Source organism: Canis lupus, chromosome 11 (assembly GCF_011100685.1).
Source record: "Canis lupus familiaris isolate Mischka breed German Shepherd chromosome 11, alternate assembly UU_Cfam_GSD_1.0, whole genome shotgun sequence".
Classification (NCBI taxonomy): domain Eukaryota; kingdom Metazoa; phylum Chordata; class Mammalia; order Carnivora; family Canidae; genus Canis; species Canis lupus.
The window spans coordinates 53,646,826-53,673,677 of NC_049232.1; the positions used below are offsets into that span (position 1 = coordinate 53,646,826).

Consider the following 26,852-nt stretch of genomic DNA (forward strand, 5'->3'; position numbering starts at 1 on the left):
GGTATATCCTTTAGCAGTTCAGCAGAAGTCTGTGAGTGGTAAATCTTCTGTGTATTTGTCTGAAAATGTCTTTATTTGCCTTCACTATTAAATGAGCATTTATCTGAGTACAGATCAATTGTTATTATCTCTTAACACAGATATCTTCTATCTTCTGACTCCTACTGATGCTAGATAAAAAGTGTTCTGTTGATCTAAAAGTTATACTTTCTCTATGGTTGCTTTTATAACGTTCTCTTTGGCTCTGATGTTCTTCGATTTCACTACAGCTTTGCCTAGATGTATATTTATTTTTATTTAACTTGTTTGGGATTTAGTATGTTTCTTCAATCTAATGACATTTGTCTTGCAATAGTTCTAGTCTATACGTTCTTTAGCCATTATTTCTTCAAATATAGCATTGCCTCTATTTTTCCTATTTATTTTTCCAGAGAAACATTAAGATATGTGTTGGAACTTCTCATGAAACTCTGCTTTATCTGTGACCTTCTCTTTCTTACTTTTTTTCAAGACATTTATTTGAGAGAGAGAGAGTGTATGGTAGGGAGGGGTAGAAGGAGAGAGAGAGACAGAATCTCAAGCAGACTCTGTGCTGAGCATGAGGCCTGACATGGGGCTCTATCCCATATCCTAAGATCATGACCTGAGCCAAAATCAAGAGTCAGATGCTTAACCAACTGAGCCACCCAGGCACTCCATGTAACCCTTTCTATACTGCATTCCCTGCAATTTCCTCAGCTCTGTCTTCCAAATCACTAATTTTCTACTCAGCTGTGTCTTATCTGTTATTTAAACAATGCATTCAAATTTTAATTTTGATGACTAATAAAATTTTTATTTCCAGAAAATATCTTTGGTTCTTTTTCTTATCTGCATATTCCTTTATCATGGTGTTTTATCCTTTTGCAGTCCCTTTTTCATCTCTGTAGTCATTTTATAGTTTCCTTCAGATTGTCTGTTATTTTAGGTTCTTGCAGTACTAATTCTTCTGGTTATGTCTCCACTTCCTCCTCATTTCCATGTGATTTGTGACTTTTTAAAATTGTAACTCATCTTCAGTAGTTACGGTTTGCTCTACAGGCATGTTGTACAGACTGGTTTGTGGAAGGATCCAGATGAGGGTTTTTCAGGTGCTTCTGTTAGGCAACTCAAGGATTTCATTGATAGGAGCCCAGTTTTTATATTAACTTCTCTTCTTGAGTTTCTTGGAAATAATATAAAGTGAGATACCACATTAATATGTGGCACAGGCTTGGGATTTTAACCTCCCATGGGAAACTTCTGCTCTACTCTAAGTCTCGTGGAGAATCAAGGTTTCTACTGCTTTTGTCAGCCTGAAGGTGAAATATGCATACTGCTCATTTCATGGAAAGTGCCATTCTTCTGGGTTTCAAGTTTTTTTGCAGTAGTTTTCAGTTCTAACTCCCATATCACACAAGTCTAAGGCCAGATCTTCAGTCACAGCATCAACACCTGTTCACCACAAACTATGTCCAGGACTGGTAAGAAGCCAGGGCCCTGGGACATTAGCTCATGCACTTAAAGTTCTGGCTCTGAGCTCCTTCCTAATTTCCAGCTCCCAAGGATTTCCCTATCTTTAATTCAACCTCAGATATATATCAAAAGTATTTTGTTATTATATTTGATTCCGTATTTCTATTGTTTGAGAAGAAAGAGGTGCCTGTAATACCTGAGACCTTGTTATCAGAACCAGAAATCTATGTTCTTTTTTTTCTTGTAATTTACGAAACAATAAAGTTTTATTTCCTTAAGAGCTTTGTAAATAACCAATCCTTAAGCCAAACTTGCAGAGTACTCTCAACACAAACAAACTATAGGAGTGGAATATTCTGTTGTCTTTTTTTTTTCTTAATTGCAAATATTGCTTAGCCTTGGGTAGGGGAAATATCTCTACCTCAAAGTCAGTTTTCACACAGTACCTTTGGCTGCATCTTTTGCCGTTACTTTATGCCACACGGCACAGCACAGGTGGTCAATGTCACTGACATGGCAAATCTGTAAAAATTTCTTGGATGAATGAATGAATAAATGAATGAAAGAATATCCTGGCAAGGTACAGGCAGCTCTTTGACAATTTGCTTGTAATCTTTAAACTCCACATACACAGAATTTGCCTGTCATCTCAAAGAGTGGAACAGACAGGAAGAGAAACTAAACAAGTCGAAATAAAAATAAGAGATGGATTTCCAATTTGTTTTATTTCTCAACACAGAATGTTAGAGCTGGAATGGGTCTCAAGGATGACCCAGTCTAATCCCCCAGAGAGAAGCGACCAGCCCAAGCAGCATTACACAAGCCCAGGGGCCTGTCCCAAGCTTTTATACTATGGCAACTTGCTCACTGTTCCCTCAATATTGCAAAATAAGCACAATGGCTTTTCTTGGGAAGTCACCCTTCTGCTTGACCCACAGGAAGATAAAGAATACTTAGAATATTCTATTGTTTAGGAAATATTTTAAAAGCTGTTCAGGAAGAAATGAGCATCTTAGGCAAGACTCTATGGAATAGAGTAAGTGAAAAAATAGAGGCCTCAGCATCCCTGTAGTTTCACCCCTGGGTCACTTTGAGATGATGACAGCAGGAGGATAAGGGAATATGGCTGGTCCAGAGGCACCCAGCTCCTCTGGAGACCTAGTGAGCAAGAACTCCAGCATAGTCCTTGCTGTTATCTCATTCCAGAGGCAGGATGACATCCAAGTTAAATCTTGCTTGCATTTCTGTTCAGGAAGACGTTTCTTCCCCATTTCCTTATGCTGGGAAGAACTGGGGAGAGAATTCCTGTCCTTCTATTTGATGTGACTACCCTCTCCACTCTTATGGCTCTTTCCATGGGAAGAGTCACTCATCAGACTGGTCAAAGGCCAGAGCATTCACTGGGTCACCTCCACTGTGCCTTAGGGTCAGAAGTCTTCCTCTGGGGGCTCCTGGGTGGTGCAGCTGTTAAACATCTGACTCATGGTTTCTGCTCAGGTCACGATCTCAGGGTTGTGAGATCAAGCCCCACGCCGGGCTCCACACTCAGCCTGAAGTCTGCTTCAGATTCTCTCTCCTTCTCCCTCTACCCGTCCCACTCATGCTCGTGCTCTCTCTCTCTCTCTCTCTCTCTTGCTCTAAGTAATAAATAAACCTTAAAAAAAAAAAAAGTCTTCCTGTGGCATCAGGATTCCAGGTGCAACCAGGTCAGAGAGTGCCTGCTTCCCGTAGGAAGGCCCAACTGTGCCTCTCAATTCCATCCTGTCCATCTGCAACTGTGGGGAAGCCGTCTGCTTCTTTAATCTCTAAAACACAACTCTTTCCTCCTTTGACATCTCCACGTCCCCGCACACCAAGTCATCAGAGAAGTCAAATGCAAAACTACTAACTCCTCTTCCTCATCTAGAGTTGAGTTGATGATGAGGTATGTTCTTATAGACCAAACCTTCCAGGTAGGACATTTCCCTTAAGGTACCCTGTGGTGGCAGGAAGTCACAAAAGCCCCAGGATCGTGGCACATCTTCCACACATCATACTGGAAAATCTAGGAATGGTGCCCCAGAATGTCTGGGATTTTTCTTAGTTTAACTTGGGCTACTAGAACGGCCACCTCCTCAAGCGCTGTAGTCCCAATGGGCCTGCCCCTATAGATCTGTACTGCTTAGTGTATGGTCATCACGCTCACCCATAACACAGAGCCCTGTGAAACCTGCTATGGCTCTTCTGTGTGAGTTGCTGAGGACAGAGCCACAGCCTCCACAGGGCCACCCACTGAAAGCCCAAGTGACAATTTCCTTTCCAATCTGTCAGAAAAAGCATGGCCTCCTTTGGGGAATTATCCTATTTTCCCCCTGGTGGACAATGAGAAGCACACAACTGACTGCATCCCACTTTGCTTTGACCATCAGAAAGCTCAGAGTCAAATCTGAGTGCAACTCTAGTAATCTGGGGGTCTGGCTGCAGATCTGGGGGGCTTGAGAGTAGGCAGGAAGACACAGGGAGGCAGAGAGGAGAGGAGAGAAGCAGTGCATCACAGGGCCACAATCCCTGCTCTGGATTCCAGCCTGGAGAGCAGGCCAACCCCCGACAGGGCTGACAACTGTCTCCAGGGGTACAGTGACCTCCAGGAGTACAGAGACATGGTCTGTACCTTGGTAACAGCCTCCTGGTCCCCCAACCCTCCAAGTCTCCTCATAGCAGCAGAATAATCTAATCTGTACCAGATTGGAGCCTGATAGTCCCTGGTTTACAGTCTTACAGAGGCTTCTCCTTGCTCTCAAGACGAAATCCAAGACCCCGGCCCTAGTCCACATCTGTCCCCACCACACCAGCCCCTGCACCACATGCCGCATTCTGCTGTCCACGCTTACCAGCCCCACGCAGCATCTTTTGGTTACTGGACCAAAGTCTTTCTAGCCTCAAGCCTTTGGCTAGGCTGTTCCCTCTGCATGAAATGCTATTCTCACCACATTTCCCTTTCTTGAGCTCAAAAGTGTATCCTCAGAGAGACATGCTCCGACCCCTCCATCCAAATGAGGCCTCACTCTTTTACTCTTTGGTCTTCCTCTTCAGAGCACCCATCACATTCTGTGATACTTGGTAATGACACACTATTTTTACTGGTGTAGTAATTTTGTCGACATGTGTCTCCTTTGCTGTAGGGTGAATTCTAGGGAGCGTGTTTGTTGCTGCGGCATCCCAGCACTTAGCACAGCACCTGGCACAGGGGCAGTGCTCAATAAGCACATGCTGAGTGAAACCAATCAATCCATCAGGAAGTGTGTGCACATGCAGAGGAAAGGGCGCAGACTCCAGAGGACTCTCCACACCCGCAAAAGGCAGGGAGCAGAGAATGTGGCTGAGCCACATTATCAGAGCATATTACTTAGCCCCCTGTGCCTCGGTTTCCTTATCTACCACATGCAGATCATGCTGCAGGCAATCTCTATTTCACAGAACCATTTTGAGTTACAGTCCTAGGTAGGGGGTAGTGGAATCTCTCATTGAGAGATTCCTTTATCTTAAGTTGGCCAGCCCCCTGCAAGCTGTGGCATGTGTTAGCAGGACGTGGGTCTGTTTAATCCTCCTCCCTGAGGGGCCTGGCCCTGAGTTCCTAGGCAGAGGATGACTGGTGCCATGTGTGGGCAGCAGGGCTGATGGCAGCCACCACCACCCAGACTTCTGGTGCTGGCTTCTTCACCAGCAGCCCCCACCTTGTTCTGTGCATAAGAGGAGCTGGGGTCATCACCAGCCTCCTGAGACACTGCAGCCTCCAGCCTCTTACATTAAGGGCCACAGCCCCTGGGACCCAGGCTGGCCCACCCTGCTGAGGATCCCTGGGGACAAATTTCCCTTGAGTGTCCCTTCCACCCCGTAGCATTAAAGGTCTCCTTTGGTTGTCTCCCCATTCCTTCCCCTCTTCCCACCAGACCTCTCTTGCTCTTCTTACCCTAGGATTATTCATTCAGGTTGGAAGAGCCTTGACCTTTAGCTAATCGAGTCCTCAGTGGATTCTTAAACTTCTAATACAGCATGTATGAACAAGGATAGACTCTACTTACATGCCTCTGGTAACAGGAAGCTCACTATTTCACAAGGAGGCCCACTCAGCTGGTTAGAAAGCTTGGGCTACTAGCAAGTTCTCTTAGCCTGCCTCCTTCCCTGCTCATGTCTTCCCTTCTTCACACCAAATAGCCCTGATTTCTCCATGTATCCTATGTAGGAAAGAATTTTCAATCATTTCTTCTAAAAACACTCTCCACTTTATCTGCAGAGGAAGAGCCTGGCCCTGAGCACAGCCTCGTGAGTGGAGGATCAGGGTGAGTGGAGCAGAACCAGGTCACAGTAGAACGGCACAGTCACTGCCGTGAGACTGCTGCTCATACTTCTAGAAACCACACCGGTTCCTGTGGCAGCCCCAGCACTTTCTAACTTATGCCTGGCTCCCAGGATGAGTACATCAAACCACCAGGTGCATTCCCAGGAAACTGGTCACCTGTAAGAATCAGTAGGTGGCCTGATTGTGCTGTAACTGGGACAGCCCCAGTGACCACTGGAGCCAAGGATCTGGCTTCCAATCTCGGCCCTGCATTCACTGCAAACCTGTGGCTGAGTCACTGCTCACCTCCCTGCACAATGGGGAAAATGGTGCTGTTGTGACTTCATAATGCGAGGGTGCAAGGAACGTGCTCCTCAGAAGAGAGCCAGGCACATGGTAAACACCAAATACGCAGTCACTACAACAATCACTGCAGTAATGACTAGAACCTGATGCTTTCATGAGCTCACACAAGAAGCAAGTCTGTGTGGACTGAAGTGGGTCGGTGAAGGCCTCCCGGGGCAGGCAGGAATCCTGGTGGGCTCTGGACAGGGTAGATTTAGAAACCGACTGAAGGAAGATTCTATGCAGAGAAAGAGTGAGCAGGAGCTTGGAGTTAGAGCAACAATGTTAAGAAAATACTAATAATTGTTGTACTTGCCATCCTGCTGTTCACCCGCTCGTCCACATGCATACACATGCACGTGCGCACACACACACACAAGCCCATGGTCTGTGGCCCCCTCAAACAGAGGGGGAGCCCAGCCCCTGAGGGGCAGTGAGAGGTCAGGCCTGGCCAACAGCCAGAGCATCCTGTGGGCAAGAGGGACGTGGGGTGGTGGTAAAGGTCATGATGGGAATGCAGGGCTGGGCTGAGGTCTCAGTGGGGGAAACCAGAAGGGACTTTTTAGTGAGGATGGGCTTCGGGGAGAGAGATCCAACAGTATAACAGAGACAGGGCAAAAGGCAGGCATTCCCATGAAGGTTGCTTCCAGGTGAGCAGAATAGCCCAGGCCAGACACAGGGCTCTCTGGGACACGCTGCCCCCAAAGCAAAGTCAGACACCCACAGCTCCACATTCCTCTGCGGTTTGGCTCACCTCTCACCCCTCCAGCCCCACTGTCCCTGACAGCCCTTCACTCGTCCTACCTTCCAGCCAACTTGGACTGGCTCACATGTCCCTGCCACACTTGCATTCCTTCAAACCTTTGCCCACATTCTTCCTTCCACCTAGAATGCCCCCTCCCACAAGCTCTACCATCTTCACAGATCTGGATTCTGTCCATATCTCAAGATGCAAAACTCATGGCCCCTCCTCCAGGAAGCCTTCCCCCTTCCTCATCTGGCACACTTGCCTCCCTCCTCTTCCTACCCCACCCCCTTCTAGTGGGCCCCGATCCACTAGAGAGGAAAATGAGCTCCTTGAAGAAAGGAAGCATGCCCAGCACCTCATTTTTTCCCCACAATCCCAGCTCTTTTTCTGGCTCAGGTAGGTGTTCAGACCATCCCTGATGACTAAGCTCAATTATGCTCAAAAACACAGACCAACCCCTTTCCAGGAGTAGGACACACACAGGAACAGGCAATGCTTGGCCCAGGCCCACCGGGCTGGAGAGATGCCACCATTCAGAGGGCAAAGCAGCAGAAGCAAGCGGGAGGCATTTCTGGTGGCTTTCTCTTTCAGACAAGGGACAAGCCTTCTCCCGGTTTAACCCCTCATGACCTTTGAACTTCCCGGGAGGTCAGTAGCACGTCCCCTTCCCCAGCTGTCTTTCTGTCTCCGGCCCGATGGGAGGGAGGGCCCTGGGCCGGTTCCATTTTGCGCCCGTATTGATCTGTTGGCAGCAATGGGCTGGATAATTAGCCAGGAATTAGGGTTTCTATTACAGCCAGGAGGCTGCTCCAGCTGATTTATCACCTGAATAATTTACTGTGATTGAAAGGAAATTAAAATGAACTCCATTTGACAACTGTGAGCTTTTATGGGCTTTAGTGAAGGCTCAAAAGCCAGATTAATAGCCTGGTGTTGGTTAATAGTCTGCCGAGAGTAAATACGGCAGGCTGTGCTCGCCTGGGCCTTCCTGCCGCCGGAGGGACGGAGGGACGGGCTCCCGCGAGCAGCACCGGGCCACAGCGTCACAGCGAGTTTTGCTGAAACAGATTCCACGGTTCGCAACACGCACCCTACCCTACCAGCAGTTGTTTCCTTTCTTGTCTTTTTTCCCCCCTCTTTCTCCTTCAGGGTGATTTTTAGGCTTTCCACGTGTAGGGAAAACAGAATAACCACTTTGAAAAGGAACTGTTTCATTGCTCCAGGAGTGTGGATGCGTGACACCCGGGGCCAAGGGTGTCCTCGGTTTCCTTGGAAAAGCGAGGAGCCTGACCTACCCACGCAGGGCAGATGTTGGTGGGAAGAGCGGCAAGGTGGGGGGTAGGCGTGACTGGCAGGACCCCAGCCTGGCCTCGAAGGGGAATGTTCCTCCCACGAGTGGCTGGGCCGGGCACTTTAGGAGGATGTGACCACCCAAGCCCAAGGCAAGACTCTGAGGATTCTGGAATAACACACTCCGGCTGCAGGAGGCCAGTTCTGAGAACCGGCCAGTTGGAAAATGCTCCTGGAATCTTTCGGGAACAAGGAGGCCCAGGCGACCATCTAGCACAAGATGATGAGGACAAAAGACCCTGAAGTCAAACTCCAGCTCTGCGGCCTCCACAAGTCCTGGAAGCTCCCTGGGCTGAAAATGGGGTGAACCGTCTGGGGGAAGGAATGTTCCAGTCTGTGAAATGGGGCTCACCGATCTTACCCACGCTGGTTAGTGGGCCTTTAGACGAGGAGCCAGAGGAGAGGATGGAGGTGAAAACCCTCTGGAAACAGTCCTGGGCCGTGCAGAGGGGGAAGACCACTGTCGGGGAGCTGCTGCCGCGCTATCGTGGTCGTCGGCAAAGTCCCAATTACTGCCGCCACAGGCGTGGAAACTGAGTCATCCGCCCAACAGGGCAGAGCCGGGGTTCGGGGTCCGAGTCAAACTCCCTCAACCCCGAGGCCAGTGAAAGCTCTTTCTTCCCCGCAGGCTGTTCGCTGAAAGCGACAGCAGGGCCCCACGGAGGCCCGGGTCTGCTCACAGAGGAGAGGAGCACCCCGGGCCCCGCCGCGCGTGGGCTCCGGGGCTCACAGGCCAGGCGGGCGGCGGCCTGAGGGGCTCAAGGAGCCCGTGCCCTTGGCGTGCAGCCTGCCCGGGCGGTGGCCCCCGGCTGCGGCCGTCAGCGCCAGTGACTGGGAACCGGAGCGAGGGTGCGTCATTCATAGTCCACTGCCCGCGTGGGAGCCCGGCGGCCCGCGGCCTCACCTTCCATCTCTCCTCATTAGGGCGCATCACGGGGAGGTGAAGCAGATTAACCAGAGAGCACGGAGTCAGTCATTACCGGGCCTCGGAGCCCCCGCGCAGGCCCGCGGCGCGCCCGCCTTCTGAAGGACACCGCGGCCCTCCCGGCGTAGGCAAGTCCGGCCCCACCTCTACGGGAGCCTACCAGACCTGTCCCCCAGGCTGCACCTCTATAACATCCCCCCCATGCTGCCAACTGAGGGGACCCCCGCCCCATTCATCAGGGCCCACAGAACCTTCTCCCTTGCCTTGCAGGTTCTAATCCACGTCCTACTGCTCCTGAGAGACTGGGCAGACGGAGCCGGTGCCTGCCTCATCCCTCCTCTCCCTGGGTGCCTGGCGCTGGGCCAGCCTCATAGCCCGCGTGCAAGAAACAGGTTGGATGAATGAGCAGCGAATGTCTGAGCAAGTGAGTAAATACACAGATGGACTCCTCCCAGTGAAGCGCTATGGTCTCTGCCCAGATTTCCTGGGCATTCCAAGTTAAATGAAATACGATACAGCCCCGAGTATCACGTGAAACACAGAGGGGAACACGGTCTCTAACACTGAATGTCTGCATTAAGTGAACAGGAGCTTAATACAGGCACTGGAGGCTTCATGTGGCGGAGGCCAGGAATGCAGAGGCCCGAGCCCTCACTCTTGACCAATCACTTGCTGGGTGACCTCGGACAAATCCTCTCCCCTTGTGGGGCTCTACAACATGAGGGGTTGGAAGCTTGCCTCTGCAGTCTCTGCTAGCTCTAAAGACACGTGACCTGGTCAATGGTCAGAAGGTACATTTTCTCCCTGATTCTGGAGGAAAAGGTAGGCCTTATCCAAGGAAGTTTCCTTTTCTTTCTCTTCCTGTGTCAGATGGAATGTGGCTTCAGCCATCTCTCAGAAGGGCTGTAAGCAGTGGGAGAGGCTGTTTGTGATGGAAACAGACTTCCTGAAAACTCAAGATCTTGAGCGTGTGAGATCCACTCAGTCCAGCACATAGTACCACCTCATTCCCAGAGATTTCACTTGTAGAAGAAAGACCAAAGCCTTAGAGTCTACAAGGCCTGGCCTATCTCCCCAATATCACTGTGCCCCCTCCCCTCGCCCCTGTGCCCTGATGCTCAGCCACACTGGCTCTCTTGGCTCCCTTTCCATTCCTCACTCTTGCCGTGCCCTCTCTTACCTCAAGGCCCTTGCACCTGCTATTCCCTGTGCCAGGCACATTCCCCCCACCCCTAGTCCCTTCTCCTGGTTCTGCCCTATACCTCAGGGCTCAGCATAAATGCAGTTCCCTCTGGAGGCCACAGTGGCTCAGCCTCTACATTATTCTTTCAGAGACCCTCAGACATCCCTGCCTCAGCACCTAGCACATGTGTAATCCCTGACCTTTTGGGTTATTCTTAATTATGTGGCTCATTCACATTCCTGTAGGCTCCCTGAGGGCAGGTGCAAGCCTGTCTTGTTCACTGAAGCACCTAGTACCTGGCTTCATACTTTGCACATAGGTGATACTCCTCAGTGTTTGTTAAGTGAATACACAACTTGCTGTGTGTGTGGTTTTAGGCAAGCCTTTCTGGGCTTCGCTTTCTTCATCTGAAAACACAGTGGCTAGATGGTCCATGAAAGCCCTCATGGGAACTGCTCAGATGGCCAGACTGTCATAGGATGGTGGCCCTTGAGGCTTTGTTCACTCCTCACTACTCAACATCCCCTCTGGCATCTTTCCTCTCCGTGGGAGCCTGTGCAGCCAGCCTACCTGGTTCTGAACAGCTCTATGGGAAAAAGACAGAAGTGCCATCTAGTTAGCAAGTAGAGGAAGCTCAGCGAGGCCAGTCCTCACACCAGTACCAGTAGCTACCTCTCTCTGACTTGCCCACCAGATGGGAGCACTCTGCGGGCAGGAACCACAGGTGAGCTGCCTGTGCCTCCCAGGTAACCAGCCCAGACTGGGCATCAGAAAATAGCCTCCTGAGCTGAATCTGGTCCTTTAGGGACCGTATCCAAGGACTCAGGAGCCTCTCCCTGGGCAGAGCCTTCCTGGTCCCACAGCCAAGGCAGTGACTGCTTCCCTGTCAGGGTTAGCAAGAGGACATCCTCCTACTTCTTTCCCTCTCTTGCAAATGACCCAGCTGGAAGTTTGTCCAGTGCGACACTTCTTCATTTCCAGACTCTTGGATTCAGTCTCTAAAAGCATGCCAGGGTGACCCGACAAGTGAACTGACAATGGGGTACACACTAGCACCATCGTCATGTGGTTTTCCATCTCCACCCTGACTGACAGGATAATGACCCAAGACCACCTCGAGTGGCCCAGGAGATCATCACACCACCCCTGTGCAAAGAGCCTGGGGAAAGGACACCATTCAGCAACAGCAGAGCAGCCAGACATGTCATGTCGCTGCCCCCACCCCCCACCCCCCAGGCTGGCCGGAGGGACGGAGGCACCAAGGCAAGAAGTTGCCAGAAACCTCAGACAAGTCCTCCTGACCCCGTGGGATGCTGCAACTGTCCAAGTCTAGCCGAGAACAACGAGAAGCCCATCTCTGAGTAGAACCTGGCGTCCTCACCCACACCCCGCCAAACGCTTTTGGGAGGGCAACCCAAGCCTGCGTCTGGCTGGAGGTATGGCAGGTAGTGAGTGGTGGGACATACCTGCTCGGGCTTGATGGGCTCTGTGGTGGTGAAGATGTCCGAGTAGTGCTGCCTCTCAAACACGCGGTCCAGCACCTCCAGCTGCTGCTGCGTGAACAGGTCTCCCCGCATCTGCTTCCGGAGGAAATCTCTGCCTGGCAGGGAGTGACCGTTTGGCACTGGAGATTCCTGAATACCTTTGATGAGCAGGAGACAGGAAGGGGGAGTGCAGGTTACAGAGCTGCTGCAGAAAGGCATGCCAGACAGTGAGACTAGGAAGAGGGGCTGCGAAACCCCCGAGCCCAGCTCCTTCCTGGACAGGAGAAGAAACAGAGCCAGCCTCCCAGGGCACATGTCAGGCACCATGCCAAGCCCTTTTTACATACATCACCTCATCTGAAATTCAGTCACCCACGGTAGAAAACATTTCCCCATTTTGCTGATGTGAACATTGAGGCCTGAGAGATCAAGTAATTTGCCTGAGGATTGGAGCTCAGGTTGACTGGGACTCACTTCTAAAGATTTATTTATTTGAGAGAGAGAGTAAGGGGAGGCAAAAGGAAAGGGAGAAGCAGACTCCCTGCTCAGCGCAGGGCCTGATGCAGGGCTGAATCTCAGGACCCCAAGATCATGACCCGGGCTGACATCAAGAGTTGGATGCTCAACCGATGGAGCCACCCAGGTGCCCCTGGAGTGGCAGCCTCAATGACCAGGTGCCACTGCCTCTTCTGCACTGAAGCTCCCCCACCCCTTTGAAGGTACAGAGCTGATGGCCTCACCCAGGACATTTGCCACCACATCACGTGACCAGTCAGTAAAGCTCCATGCCAGGACGGCTGTAGGGAAACAGCCTTCATACAATTCTGGTGGAAGCCCACTGGTCACACACCCGTGATAGACAATTTGACACAATCCATCAAAATCACAATGCATATTTCCTTTGATAAAGCAGTTGCACTTCTAGAAATGTATTTTACTACTACACTCACACATATGGAAGTGATGTATGTACAAGGTTCTAGTAGCAAAAGACTGGAAACAACGCCAGAATTTATTTGTAGGTGCTGGCTCCATAAGTTATGGTGTGCTCGCACGGTGGACTACTGGGCGGCTGCATAAAGGAATGAGGACTCCCACTGTGAACCGAGGTGGAAAGATCTTCGGGATACACTGTCATGTGAAAAATAAACCAGGTACAGCACAGCATGTATAACATATAACTGTGTAAAAAAAACAAAAGGAAGAAAATAAGACTTTATGTGCATTTTGTATATATATCTCCAAAGGAACTCTGGAAGGCACCATGAGAAACATCGAGAGCACTTATCCCTCCTTTCCCAGAGGCAGGAACTGAGGGGGGAGAGGTGAAGGGAGGGGCACTCCTCATCACGTGCTTTCTGTTTGCTTTGGTTTTACTGCAGAATTTTAAATGTACTGTCTACTCAAAAACATGCATTACCAAGAAAGTACAGGATTAAATTTTCTATGTATTCTGTATTGCTAGCTCTTCACACTGTAACAGGCTCTGGTGATGATGCTTACATTTTAAAGAAAATATTATGAGTTACCCATAAAAAAAGAAAATGGGATGAAATATCTTTTTGTGAGCTGTGAGCTTGAACCATTCAAAATGAAAGACAGCAAGGAGGGTAAAAAGTTTCCAGCAAGGAAATGGCCTGAAAGGCCCTCATCCCCCAGGGCCCCCTAGGACCCAGCTGCTCATGCAGGTCTGACCACAGACACTGCTGGAACCCAGGCCCAGAGGCAAGGCCTCTGCCTTTGCATGGGGAAGCCCCAGGGGAGACCAGCATGCATCAAATCTCTTGATGGCAGGTGCCTTCACACAGGCCTTGCCCGATTCTCTGCTACATCCCACCTGCCAGCACATGCTGGCTACACCTCATCCATCATGTCATGTGAGGAAGGAGACCACACCAAGAGCCGGAAGCAGTGAGATGCTGTGCCAGAGATGCTGCCAAAAGCGGGTGTTTCCCCAACTGTCCTATCTGGGGGAAAGTGCAATGCAGGGTCTAACATTTCAGCAAAGACACCAGCTGTGGGTGTTCACATGCATAATGGCCTTCCAGAGCCCAACATGGAGGCTGACAGCTCAGAGCACCCCAGTATCTCTATGGGAAGGGCCTTCATAGGCAGCTCATAAAGCAACTTGAGCAAACAGATCCCACCTCCCTTTTGACCCAAGAGGACACCACAGGCTAGGCTACAGCCTGAATGACCAGATAACCCAACATGTGGGCCATTATGGAAGCTGGTCTCTCTGGCCAATGTCTCCCAGGCTAGAATTTGGGCCCCTCTTCTGGCCACTTGTGACACAAGTCTTCCACAAGAAGACATCATCCTCAGAGTCCCCTTTTCCATCATGGTCTATCCCCATGGAGACCATTCCTACAAGGACATTGAGAGCAGCAGAATGTGGGAGCTCACAGCCCTGTCTATGCTCCCCTCACTGGTTGGCATCTGCCAAATGGCCCTATTATCAAAGGTATACACACACACACACACACACACACACACAGGAGGATGCTCATCTTGTTCCTCCTCAGCTATTGCTCTGGCCTGTCATCTTGGCTCCAGTCCCTCCTGCTGAAGTATGACCTTGCCCTGGGTCCCCAATGTTCCCATCAAGTTTCTCCACCACACCTCACTTATACTTCCCAGCCACATCCTGCCAGCCAGGCCCCAAACTCCTAAGGAAGGATCCTATCAGCTGGTCCCTGATGACAAAGGGACCACCAAGGCCTCACTCTGCCTTCAGTTGGGTAATGGCCACTCTTTCCCTCCCACTCGGCCTGCTCCATCAGATATGCTGGCCAGGCGGTCCTCCCACAGATGTCCTCAGGCTCATTCCTTCTCCCATGGGTTTCACAGGCTGGGCTCTTTGACAGCTCAGAATTCTAGAAGGGCAGAGCTCCACCTCTACTAAGGAAGCTAAGGTTGGCTCCACTAAGGGCTCTCCTGAGGGTAAAGTCACCATCTGGTCACTGAGTATGGCCCAGCACAGAGTAAAGGCTCAGCATACGTGGCCAACTCATGTGTATGCACCGGGGGTCCCTGGAAGCCTAGCTCCCTAGCAGACACAGGCAGCCCTGCAGGGACCCGAGCCATGTTCTAGGAAGAAGACTTGCTGCATCCTGCTCCGGCTTTCTGAAAGTCAACCACAGCACCCACGGGCCAAGTCTGTGAGAGGGTCCAGGCTGTCTTGGTGACCTGGACACTCGTAGTGGAGGACAGAGAGCTGGGAAGAACCACCTCTCCAGGAGTGTGCCCTGACCTATTATCCCTCCTACTCCTCCTTGCCCCTCCAGCACCCCCACTTGCTTTCTCTACCGGGGTGGGAGGTGAGGTAAGCCTACCTCGTCACTTTGCGCAGATGCCTGACATTGCTCATTTCCTTAGGAGGCTGGGACACTTCTACACATATAATCACCCATTTAACAAATATTGATGAAGTGTTTACTTTGCACCAGGGGATGTTTTTTTTTTTAATTTTTTTTTAAATTTATTTATGATAGGCACACAGTGAGAGAGAGAGAGGCAGAGACACAGGCAGAGGGAGAAGCAGGCTCCATGCACCGGGAGCCTGACGTGGGATTCGATCCCGGATCTCCAGGATCGCGCCCTGGGCCAAAGGCAGGCGCTAAACCGCTGCGCCACCCAGGGATCCTGCACCAGGGGATGTTTAGAAAAAAAAAACAAAAAAGGATACAGCAATGACTACGACAGGCCCCTCTCTCCAAACTAGAAAGGGCAATACTCACACAGACATATGGCTACAAACTGTGATTGTGGCCAAGTTGAAAAAGTGTCTAGAAACATATGCAAAGGACTCTGGATGATGGAGAAGGGGTGTAACCACACGGGGAGGAGTCAAGGAAGTCTTCCAAGGAGAAGTCATGCTTGAAAAGTAGAGACAAGGGGTCAGGAGGACACAGAGGATGGGGGTGGAGAGGGCATGCCAGGCAGAGGAGGCTGCCCACAAAGGCTTAGACATGAGAAGGTGATGAAAGACATGGTGAGGGCAAGAGACCCCAGGGGGCTGTGGAGAGGCTGTGGGGAGATGGCCAGGCAGCCCCAGAACCCATGGAAAGCCATGGGGAGGATCTGAGTCCCGCTAGGGTAGCAGTGCGGGGGGCCCCAGGAGGGGCTGGGAAACAGTCACTCTCCACCCTGAACTGCTAGTTCCTTTACATCAGGCTGTGTTTTCGAAGCCCCGCACCCAAGCCTCATCCTTTGGAAAGACTAAGGGATTTCAGCAACATGAAATCCACACTGTGGGCATCTGAATGCAATGCATGGGGTCAGGCTGTCACCCACAGGCCAGCCGCCGTGCTGCTAGGGAAGGTGAATCATTCCCCGTTGCCGTGTGCACTGCTGCCAGGACAGACAGCCTGTGAGCATGCAGGCCTCCTCCTCCAGGATGCCTTCCTTTCTGCTCTGGCTGCTTCATCTCCTACTCCCCGGGCTCTCACCGCTTTCTCCTTTTTCTTAGAGTCAAACCCACTGGGCCCTTCACTCTGACACTGCACTATTAGCTACCTCAGGAGGAAGCCACCATTAATCCATCTCGGTCTCCTCCACGGGGAGTATTTGTGGAATAAATGAACAAGTCAGTAATACCTGTGACAACCACCTTCATTCTGCAGGTCTGGTCTGCAAAGATGGAGCATCCCTCCATCTGACCTCATTCATTCAATCATTCATTCTTCTCTTAACCAACCTCAGTGAGCACATGCTACTGCTGGCCTATGGCGATGGGCAAGAGCTGGCCTGGCCCTGCCCTCATGCACTTCTGTTCAGTGGAGGAGGCAACTGTTAATTGAAAAATAATCAGACCAGAAAAGGCACACATGCCAACCAAGATAAATACTCTGACAAAAAGATGCATAATTCTTAGGCCAGGGACACAGATGACCTACCTCTGGGTGCCACACCTAGTGGGTATATAGCGAGTATGAGCCAAACCAACCAAGTATATGCTCAGAGACAGCTGAATCCCCGAAAACCATCCCTGGCACAAGGGCAGGTCTGAACCTCTAAGTCTCCAGTGGAAGTCGTAGCCTTTCTCATCTGTGCTGCAAAGATGCTGTCTGACTTCACTGGGGAATGTGGTCTTGGAGACAAGCTACAGAAACACTCGGATCCATTTCATTCCAGGGAGAAAAATCTGGACTCACAATGTGAATAGTATGCTTAAATATATGGACAGACATGGGCAAAAGTACAAAGGTATACAAGGGGCATGGTATCTTTAAATCTTTTTTTCTACTCCAAATCAAATAATATGTAATAGACCCAGTGCTGGGCTTAGTCAACCATGGCTCGTAGAATTAACATTCTGGAAGCTAGCTTCAGGGGAGCAAGGGGCAGGAAGCCCCGTCTCGGGGAGCAAAGAAATGCTGGCTTTAAATTTCAGGTTAAACCAATGTTATTCACAACCCGGCTTTGAAGCTAAAAGCTTTACACAATCGGGTCTGGTCACGCAAAGGGGGAGGAAGCAAAATAGCCTCAGATTCCCATCTGTCAAGAGAAAGCTGTCTCTTGTGTGTCTTAAAAGATCATAAACCCATTGCGTTTTCTTCAGAGCACAGCAGATTCAGGGGGTTTGCATTTTTCTTGAAGGGTTCTGGTTTGTTTCTTTAAAAATCATCATGTACTTTATGTCTGCAGATGCTCGCTGGGAGGAAAAAAAATAAAAACAAACAGGAATCTCCATAATCCCTTCTGTTATGATGACCTTTGGGATGTAACACTGCAACCCTAGCCAAAGGCCCGGGAGTCCCAGGAAAGGAGGCTGGAGCCCCTGGGTCTGTCTTCAGCTTTTTCCAGGTGCCATTTCTCTACAGAACCCAGCCAATGCTAGAGCCCTTATGGAACTTTCCATCCTCCCAGGTGCTCCTCTACATGGCAGGGCAGCGGCAGGACCCAGTGGGAAAAGGGTTGAGAGCCAGTAGACCTGGGTTCTAGCCCCAGTTCTGCCCTTACTTGCTGTGTGAGCCCTCTCTGGGCGTCAGAGGCCCTATCAACCAACCTAAGGAGGCTGAGTCCGTCATTTCTAATCATTTTCTCCTCCAAAATCCACCTAGATTTTGTCTATGAAATAGTATTACATGAACGTTAATTTATTTTCCCATTTTGGTTGTTTTGTGCAGTCTTTGTAGGGCACCCCCCAAACACACTGCAATATCTGTTCCACCCCTAAACAACTGCCTGAGCCTACATAGGGGATCCCATTCTCTTTGCCAATACTTGGTTTAGGAACAGACATGTGGGTAGCCGCAGGCTGTTAAGGGCTTCTGGGAGGAAGTCAGAGAGGAAGAAATCTTTCTTCTTCACTAGGATATATTTCCCCTTAATCTTTTTGACTTTGTGAGAATAAGTCCCAGATTCCATTCCTGCTTTGTGCACTACAGTGCCCCCCACCCTTTCCCGAGGGTCTGAGGTCTTCTCCTGATCTGGCCTGCAGGGTTCCACGGTCGTGACACCCAGCCAGTTTGCCACCTCTTACCCCAGCACTCTGGCAGCCACCCATGCTCCCAGGCCTGCCTCCCTCAGTGCAGACGGAGCAGAGCCAGGTCTTGGTAGGTCAGGCTCAGGGAGGTTGAGTAACTGAGGTCACTCAGCTGGGATTTATGCCTAGGCCTCATACCTACAGTGTTCTTTCCACTCCCCTTTACCCTTCAAGTCAGCCACTAAAACTAACATGCTCCCGTTTCCTCATCTGTAAACTAGGATAGTGGTCTGCAGGACGGTCTCTGGGGCTCTTGTAAGGGTTAATGAGATAATCCCCATAACATGCTTAGCACAGTGCCTGGCACAAAGTTAGTGTCCAAACTATGTGAACAGCTCTCACCATCACTTTCACTATGAAAACCCTTCCAAGTGGGCAGCCTGGGTGGCTCAGCGGTTTAGCGCCACCTTCAGTCGGGGCATGATCCTGGAGACCAGGGATCGAGTCCCGCGTCAGGCTCCCTGCATGGAGCCTGCTTCTCTCTCTGCCTGTGTCTCTGCCTCTCTCTCTCTCTGTGTCTCTCATGAATAAATAAATAAAATCTTTTTAAAAAAATTAAAAATTAAAAAAAAAAGAAAACCCTTCCAAGGCTTCCTCAAGATAAAGCCCAAGCCTTCCCGGCCTCCATGATATGTCCCTGCAGTCAGACTCACCCCCCAGTCACCCCATGACACCATCCCAGCGGCCTACTTACTCCTCCTTCCTCATCCCTCTGCTGGCTCACCTTCACCCCTGCCCATCAAGACTCAACCTAAAAACCACCTCCTCTCTGAAGCAGCCTCTAAGTCCAAAGGCTGAAAGAACTGCCCTTTCTTCTGGGTCTCCTCAGCAAGCTGCGTGGGCCACCACAATGGGCTGGATTTTACTCCTCACAACTCATCCTGTGAGGTCAGCCCCCCTCCCCCCATTTTACAGCTGAGGAACCTGGCAAAGATAAGAAGTAACTTGTTCAAGGCCACAGCAAACACCTGCACGCCTCCTAACATGTCTTAGAGCAAAGCTAGGCCCTGTGGTGGATGTGGCACAGCCACCAGGGAAGCCTGGGCACCCTAAATGTGGGCAGGTCCAGGGTCAAATCCTCACTCTGTCTCTTACAAGCTATGATATTTGAGAAACTTCTTTAATCTCTTTAATCCTTGATTTTGTCATCTGTAAAATAGGACAATCAGGAGACCCGGGCTTGACAAAAGAACAGAAGGGGAATACAGGTAAAATATTTGGCATAGTACCTGGCACATAGCAAGTGCTCGAAAAACATTAGCCGTTTCTAGGATTGTTCTTTCCTTCCTTCCCTGGGAACAGTATGAGCCCTCCGAGGGCAGAGCCCACGTCAGACTCACCTCAAGCAAAGGAGATGCTAATCAAGGTTTGTTGACTGAATACGTAACCTAGATAAGACTTGAGGGCTGCAGGCCCAAATGGTTTGGGGGAACTTGGCAGCAGGATGGGTCTCTGGCATCAGCAGAGAACTCAGGAGAAAACCTTCGGGGTGACCTCCATGACATCAGTGATCCCGGAGGAGGAAAGAGCGAAACGACCAAGGCCTTCTGTTCTACCTACTTCTAAGAAGGACTGGAGGCAGTCCATAAAAGTTTAAATGAGAGCATAATCAACTGCTAAAATTCAGTTGAGCTCTAAGCTTCCCAGTGACACACACCGAAAGGAGAATGCAGTACATTGTCAACTGCTCAGAGTCCAACAACAGTGACGAAATGCCATTCATTCTTCTACTCTGCATGGGGATGTCCGGATGCTCAGAGTGACCCAGACATGACTAACACCAGGGAAGGGGCCCTGCAGGAGGAGCCATCCAAGCCAGACCCCAGAGACAGAGACAAGGCATGGCGATAAAGGGGAGAGGACTCAGCACAGACAAGATTCAGCCGGCAACATTTCTACTCTGAGCCATCTACTACGAGCATCTACCATGAGCCAGGCCCTGTGCCAGGCAACAGGGTGGCAGGGCCAGAAACGTCCCGTGGCAGCCCAGAACCAAAATCAATGTTCTGGGTGACTGTATAAATCCCATCTTAAACTGGGACCACGGGCTGCGAAAAATCAAAGTAGCGTGGAGGAAACGCCACAGGAACTACCATTATTCACCCATTAGTCTCACTCACTCTTTCTTCTCAGAGAAGGAACACGCAAAATTGTAAAATTGCCAAATACGTTCAGGTTCGACCAGAGTGAATCTGATTGTGCCGTGTGTTACCCGATGAGTCACAGGCTGTCAGTGAGGGAGAGGCCCCAAAGGACTGAAGATTCCATGCTCCAGGATGGCAAAGGGATTTGTCCCGGGCCACAAGGCAGGGCCAAAGCAAGCTGAGCCTGGAAACGCACGAGGCCCCCCGAGGCCCACTCCAAGCCTCATGGATCCATGCATTCCTGAGCAACAGGCACCAAACCCCTGCTGGCTATCCGGCCCTGTGAGGGTCACCTGAACCTGCCCTGAGTGGAGGACGTAGAGAAGTGAATCATTCCAATGTGGTAAGTAAGGTAAGTGCTGGGAGCCTAAGAAGTGGAGGCAGGCCCAGGAGCTGGACGGTGGTGGCCAGCTCTTATACAGAGCTTAGTCTGTGCCAGACACTATTCCAAGCACCTTATCTACTTGATGCTCGTAACAGTCCAATAATGTCAGGTCCGTTACTGCCCCTCCCATTTTACAGATGAGGAACTGAGGCACAGGGAGCTAAAGTAACTTGCCCATGGTCACACAGCTAAGAGACTGAAGAGCTAGAACCCAAACCCCAGCAGTCTGACTGGAGTCTGTTCCTAACCTTATACTAAATCACCCCATTTCATCCAGGCTGGGGGCGGGGGTGATCCAAAAAGGCCACCTGGAAGAAATGAAGCCCAAGACTTAAGAATGAGTAGGAAGGAGTTAGCCAAAGAAAAGGGCAGGGAGAGGATGTAAGTGCATTCCAACTAGAGGGAACAGCACCTGCAAAGGCCCAGAGGCACAGGAAAATGCTTTGCTTGGAGAATGGCTATAATTCAGGAGGGCTGGAATGCAGGAACTGGGGAAGGGGGAGAGAGCAGAGTAGCGAGGCTCTTTCCCATCTGTCTAGCTTCTCAGCATTTCTATCCATATCCAGAGCCTAATATATGCTCTGACGTACACATAGGGTCAATACATAACGGAAGCTCTCATGGCATTGGTATGAAGAGATGGGATTTCTTTGTGATGAACTGAATCACGATGACCTCCAAGAATAGGCAATACCTTGGGCATTGCCTCGGCACAAATCTGTTCTCTCTAATCCATACTGTCCAAGTCCATTACCTTGTACAGTAGTACCTAATTACTCCACCTTACAGAGAGATATGCACGCTAATTAGGAGGGATGTTAAATCAACCACCATAGTGAAAATATTCCGGAGCAAATGAAATATTACTGGGAGCAAAAGGGTGATTTGTTTCTATGAGTCGTGCTTTTAAATGAGATCAAAGAATGCTGAAGGCATCATTTTAATTATACCTAGAAGGACTCCTTGTGCATGCACCCCCTTTTTTGGCTTTCACACACACAGCAGTCTGTCCCCCATCCTCCACGGCACAGAAATAAATAAATAAATAAGAGAGTTTAAAAATCATATTTACACTGATATCTTTGCATTACCCCCATTTGGGTTTTTAAATTACTGTCTTTATTTTTTCCAAGGACAATATAACTAAAAAGAAGGTTCATATTTTGAAGTGTATCATTCTGATCATTGCACAAATGTTTTCAGGAGAAATCACTATATTTCTCCAAGATGGGTATGGGTTTTGTCATAGATCAAAGTGAGAGGGAGGAAAAAAAGATAAATCATCAGAGATCCAAAAATACTTTTCATTTGGAGGAGATATCAGGCCATTTCGATGGGGCTGATGGAGTCCCTGTTCTGTCTCCATTACCCGAGGCAGGCAGCCCCAGCCAGGAGCCAACTACTGAGATTATATTCCCCATAAGATGGTCCCCGATATATATATATATATATATATATATGATCTTCAACCTCTATTGATTGACCAATTTCACAAGCAAAGACTGGTGAAATGAAGCTGAAATGAACATCATGCTTTAACTCATTGAACCTATCAGGCCTGAGTTAATCTCACTGTCCACTGTCTCTGATAGAATTCAATTGATCAATCATGTTTCGGTGATAGTACCATTTCACTGGCTTATTGCTTCTTCATTTCAGAGCTTGACCTGTTAGATATACTCGGACTGGCTCGACTCCTCTTGGATACACAGAGATCGGCCTCTGTCCGCCAATGTGTGTCATCTCCTGTCTCAGCTGAAAAGAACTCGAGAGGCTTTTGTGTCTATCTGTGGTGTGTTTTTCCATCAACGGTGGACTTAAGATGGCACGGAACCGAGCAAGCACAACCCCTAAGAGAGCTCTGCACTCTGCACAGAGGCACCATCATTCTCTTTTACGTAGCTAAGTCAACTTGGTTGGACTCTGTACTCAGTAGGGGCATCTTCTTGCATTAGACTGGCAAATGTGTGTGCCCGTACAGGGTAAGGCATAGCCAAAAATGGTAACGACAACTGCCACTCAAGTGTCTACTCACACTCGCCTTCCACGTTCATCAGTTTGTCTGATTCTTACAATGACCTAAGGGCAAGAGATGATCATTCCCATTTTATGGGTGAGGAAATGGGCTCAGAGAGGGGGAGGTGGTTTGCCCAAGTCACACAGCAGAGTTACCAGGGCAGGTGAGATTAAGAGGCCCTAGTGTCTCAGCTCCTGGGTGCCTCTGCCAACCTCCAGGCAATTCCAGAATTGCCAAGCCGTGCTGGACACACCACTATCCTCGACTACTTGGATGAAGGAAACATCCTCAAATTTTGGTTCAGAGAATTTTAGAGCTTGGGGTGGATTCTAAGACTGCCTGTGGCTTCATGTACAGCTTAGAAACTGAGGCCCAGAGGGCAGTAAACAGTTGTCTAAAGACACTCAGCGGCCCAACCAGAACTCCAATCTGGATCCCAGGTGCTCAGCTCAGGACCCTTTGCACTTTAGAGTCCGACACCTGTCTAATTTGTGCCAGGCCAATAAGCTCCTATCAACAGCGAGAACTTCATTCTCCACTGTCAACATGGCCCAATGCGTTGCGACGGTTCCTCCATGGCATTTAATTTAAATTTCTCAACGGCAAGCCAAGCGGCTGCACTTTGGGAAATCAGGAGACAGGGGCTCTGTCCGGCTGTCTGCCTGGGGGAGGTGGTTCTCGGAGCCACGAGGCTGAGCCCAGCATGTGGGTCTCTGGAGGAGGCCAGGGCAATGACAGTTTGCAAATCAGCCCTGCATCTGCTCCAAGCTGGCAGGGTCTGCAAACACACTAATGCACCTCTCCTCTGCCCGCAGGGAGCTGGGGAGAAGCAATAAATAAAGTAGGCGCCTCTGGGGGGAGCCATTGCTGAGGCCGGAGAGAGGGCTGCGATGGGGGCTTGCTGGGGTGGGAAGGGGCTCCTGGGCCTCCCCCTGCAGCACGCTGCCTTCCTTACCCACAAACCGACAGTCCACCTTCCAGTAACCCCAATATCCACCTCCCAGATCCCCTTGTGTGTTTTCCAAATAGTCGGGCCCTTGTCTGATCAGATTAATACACTTAGAATTCATGCCAGACGCAGAAGGGTTGCGGAGTGGAGGGGTTCGTGTCGTCTCAGCTGGCCACAGAGTAGAGACCCCATCAGAGGGAGAGGTGACAGAGGCCTGGGGGGCCAGATGAAGATTCCTGCCCAGGGGAGAGCTGATGATGGGAATGACTACCCAGGTTCAGAGCCAGGTTCAGGAGATGATCAGAAGGGAAAATCAGCTGGAGCTAGTGAGTCGCCAGTGGCAGGCTGCAAAACAGGCCTCTGAAGTTCCCTGTTAGATATTCTAGGCTGCCACTCCCTGATGCCCCATCTCACTGTGTGAGATCCACAGTGGATCATGGCTTAGGAGGCCCTACAGCACTGGGTACCCTGCCCTGCAACTGGGCTTTCCTGACCTCCCTTCCTCCCACTCTCCCCCACTTATTCTGCTCTAGCCACACTGGCTTCCTCACTGTCCCTCAATTATGCCAAGCACACCCTTGCCTCAGACCTCTGCATATGTTGTTCCCTCTTTCTGGACTGTTTTTTCCTAGATATCTGTTTGGTTCACTCCTCCCTCCCTTAGAGTCTCTCCTCAAATGTCCTTTCATGATTGTGACTACCTTCCGTACACCAGCATACGCCCTCCACCCCCAGCTCCACACTCTGTCCCCTTACCCAGCTTTGCTATTCTCTAGAGCACTTAGCAACATGCTGTTTATTTTCCTTATTTACTTATTCTCTTTTCCCTTATTAGAATGTCGCTCATGAGGGCAGAGGGTTTTGTCTATCTTGTTCATTGCTGCGTCTCCAGGACCCAGAGCGCATAGCAGGCACAAAATAAATACTTGTGGAATGAATGAATAAAAGTGGACGTTTCACTGAAAGTGAAAAACTAAACAAGTAGAAAGGAGACTGCCACTCCTTGATGACCTGCTGGTAAAGCCTGTCCACTCTCTCCCTGGGGGCATCCAACGCTCCCTTCCATGCCTGGCCTGGGGCTTGGAAGACAGAGCCCCCTGAGGGAATTCAAAGGTGGCTACAGGGCCTTGTCTACCATGGAGGTCACAGTGCCCAACACTGAGTCAGAAGCCACTAAATGGATGAATGATGACTTCCTGGAAGAGAGCCCCCCCCCCCCCCCCCCGCAAAAAAAAAAAAAGGAAGGAAGGTCCAGCCTTGCAAGCATTTAGATAACACAGATAGCAGTGCCTTCGGCACCAGCTAGGGCTCTGCCGCTTGCCAGCTATGTGACCTTACAGAGCTCATCTCATCTGTGCAATGGGCTCAATAAATTGTGCCTAGTTGGGGAGCCTGGGTGGCTCGTCGGTTCACATCATGATCTCAGGGTCTTGGGACTGAGCCCTGTGTCCCCATGCTCAATGGGGAGTCTGCTTCTCCCTCTCCCTCGGTCCCTCTGCCCCTCCTTGTACTCACTCTCTCGCTCACTCTCAAATAAATAAATAAAATATTTAAAAATAAATTGTGCCAAGTCTAAGTACTGGGTCAGAGCAAGCAGGCTGTTAGACCCCAAATGAGATAGCGCTGTCTGCACAGCAAGCATCTCATGTCAGCTGATGAGGACGGGAGTGAGGGCAGGAGAAGAGAAGCCATTTGCTTAATTAAAAGAACAAGATGTATACAGAGAGGGGTACCTGGCTAAGCCACATCTCTTGGTTCAAGCATTCGACCATCTTTTGCCAATGCTCTGACCCCAAGCATAGCCCCAGAAGGGAACAGTCTCAGCCCTCAAGGGAACCCATCCTCTGGCAGGGAGCCAAAGCCTGGAGATGCAGCTCTGATTCAAGCACAGGGAAGTGCCCTAAGAGAACCCTGAACAGCAGGCAGTGGGGGCCCAGAGATAGAACTTGTCTGGTGTGGGGGGCAGGGGGCAGGAGGCAGATACAGTCAGGGAAGGCCTCCTGGGGGGAGGAGGTGGCATGTGAGCCAGGATTTGGGCTGGGGAATATGAAGAAGGAGACAAAGGGTATCCTGAACAGAACTAAGATGCAAGGCAGGCTGTGCTCACATCACAGATGGAAGCCTCCTGGGAGCATGGCACCCACAGAGCAGGGACTTCTCTTTCACAGCCCAGATAGAAATCAGGTCACATTTCTATCTCCCCGGTGCCAGGTCATGCACACAGTAGGTGCATAACATATGCAGTTTTTTGCTTTTAAACAGAATCACAGAACCCCCCAGAGGAAGGGACCCCAGAGAGAAACTATTTGTTCCAGTGGATCTCAACAAAGATGATCAGATCAGAAGAAACGTGGGGAATCTGTGAGTCTTTGTTATTGGGGAGGAATTATGGGGGCAAAGCCGGGCGGGGGGCGGGGCACCACACAGCCCAGTCCAACACAGAGAAGAGTTGCCGTGTGCTCACATGTCTTTGGAATGACCCATCATACATTCAGATTGGTGACAATTCTCTTTATAAATATCTGAGCCATAAAACCTAACTGTTTTACTTACAGATAAAAACTTAGTGTTTTAATTTACACTGACTTCCAGGAATGCAACCATACATAAATTGAGGAAAGATTATGCTTTGTTTTGGTTGGAATTTTATCAAGACATGTTCACAATTTCAGAAAGAATTGGTATTGCCAAAAAACACAGCTGTCCACATTTGTAGCTGCTGCATTCATGGTGATTCTATGCATAAGTGCAAGCAACTGACTACTTTATTATGTCTTCTGGTGTAGTCATGCCTGAGCATTTACATAATGAAATACATCATTTTATTATGATTTTATTTTTCTTTCCCTCTTTTGTCACATGGGGGGCATTGGTTTTTTAAATTATATTTGCAGATAGGTTACATTGTTTCTAAATTTCGTTTTAGGATGGCAAAGGAAGCGCTACAAAATATTTGTTTTAAAAAGGGGACACTGAGTTGACAGATAATCACTATATATACTTTCCGAGGCCCCTCTGGT

General features: G+C 49.9%; 1 protein-coding gene across 8 annotated transcripts in view; it reads right to left on the reverse strand.

The window, feature by feature from the left end:
* Nucleotides 1-26,852, reverse strand: part of PAX5 (paired box 5) — a 195,159-nt gene that overhangs the window by 118,038 nt on the left and 50,269 nt on the right. For 7 of the 8 annotated variants that reach the window (XM_038552835.1, XM_038552837.1, XM_038552840.1 and 4 more), the window contains one exon: nt 11,830-12,005. In XM_038552835.1, the coding sequence (XP_038408763.1) occupies nt 11,830-12,005 (176 nt within the window). Of the gene's footprint in view, nt 1-10,544; nt 10,950-11,829; nt 12,006-26,852 lie in introns of those variants that run through there. The other variant, XM_038552842.1, reaches the window with a different exon arrangement.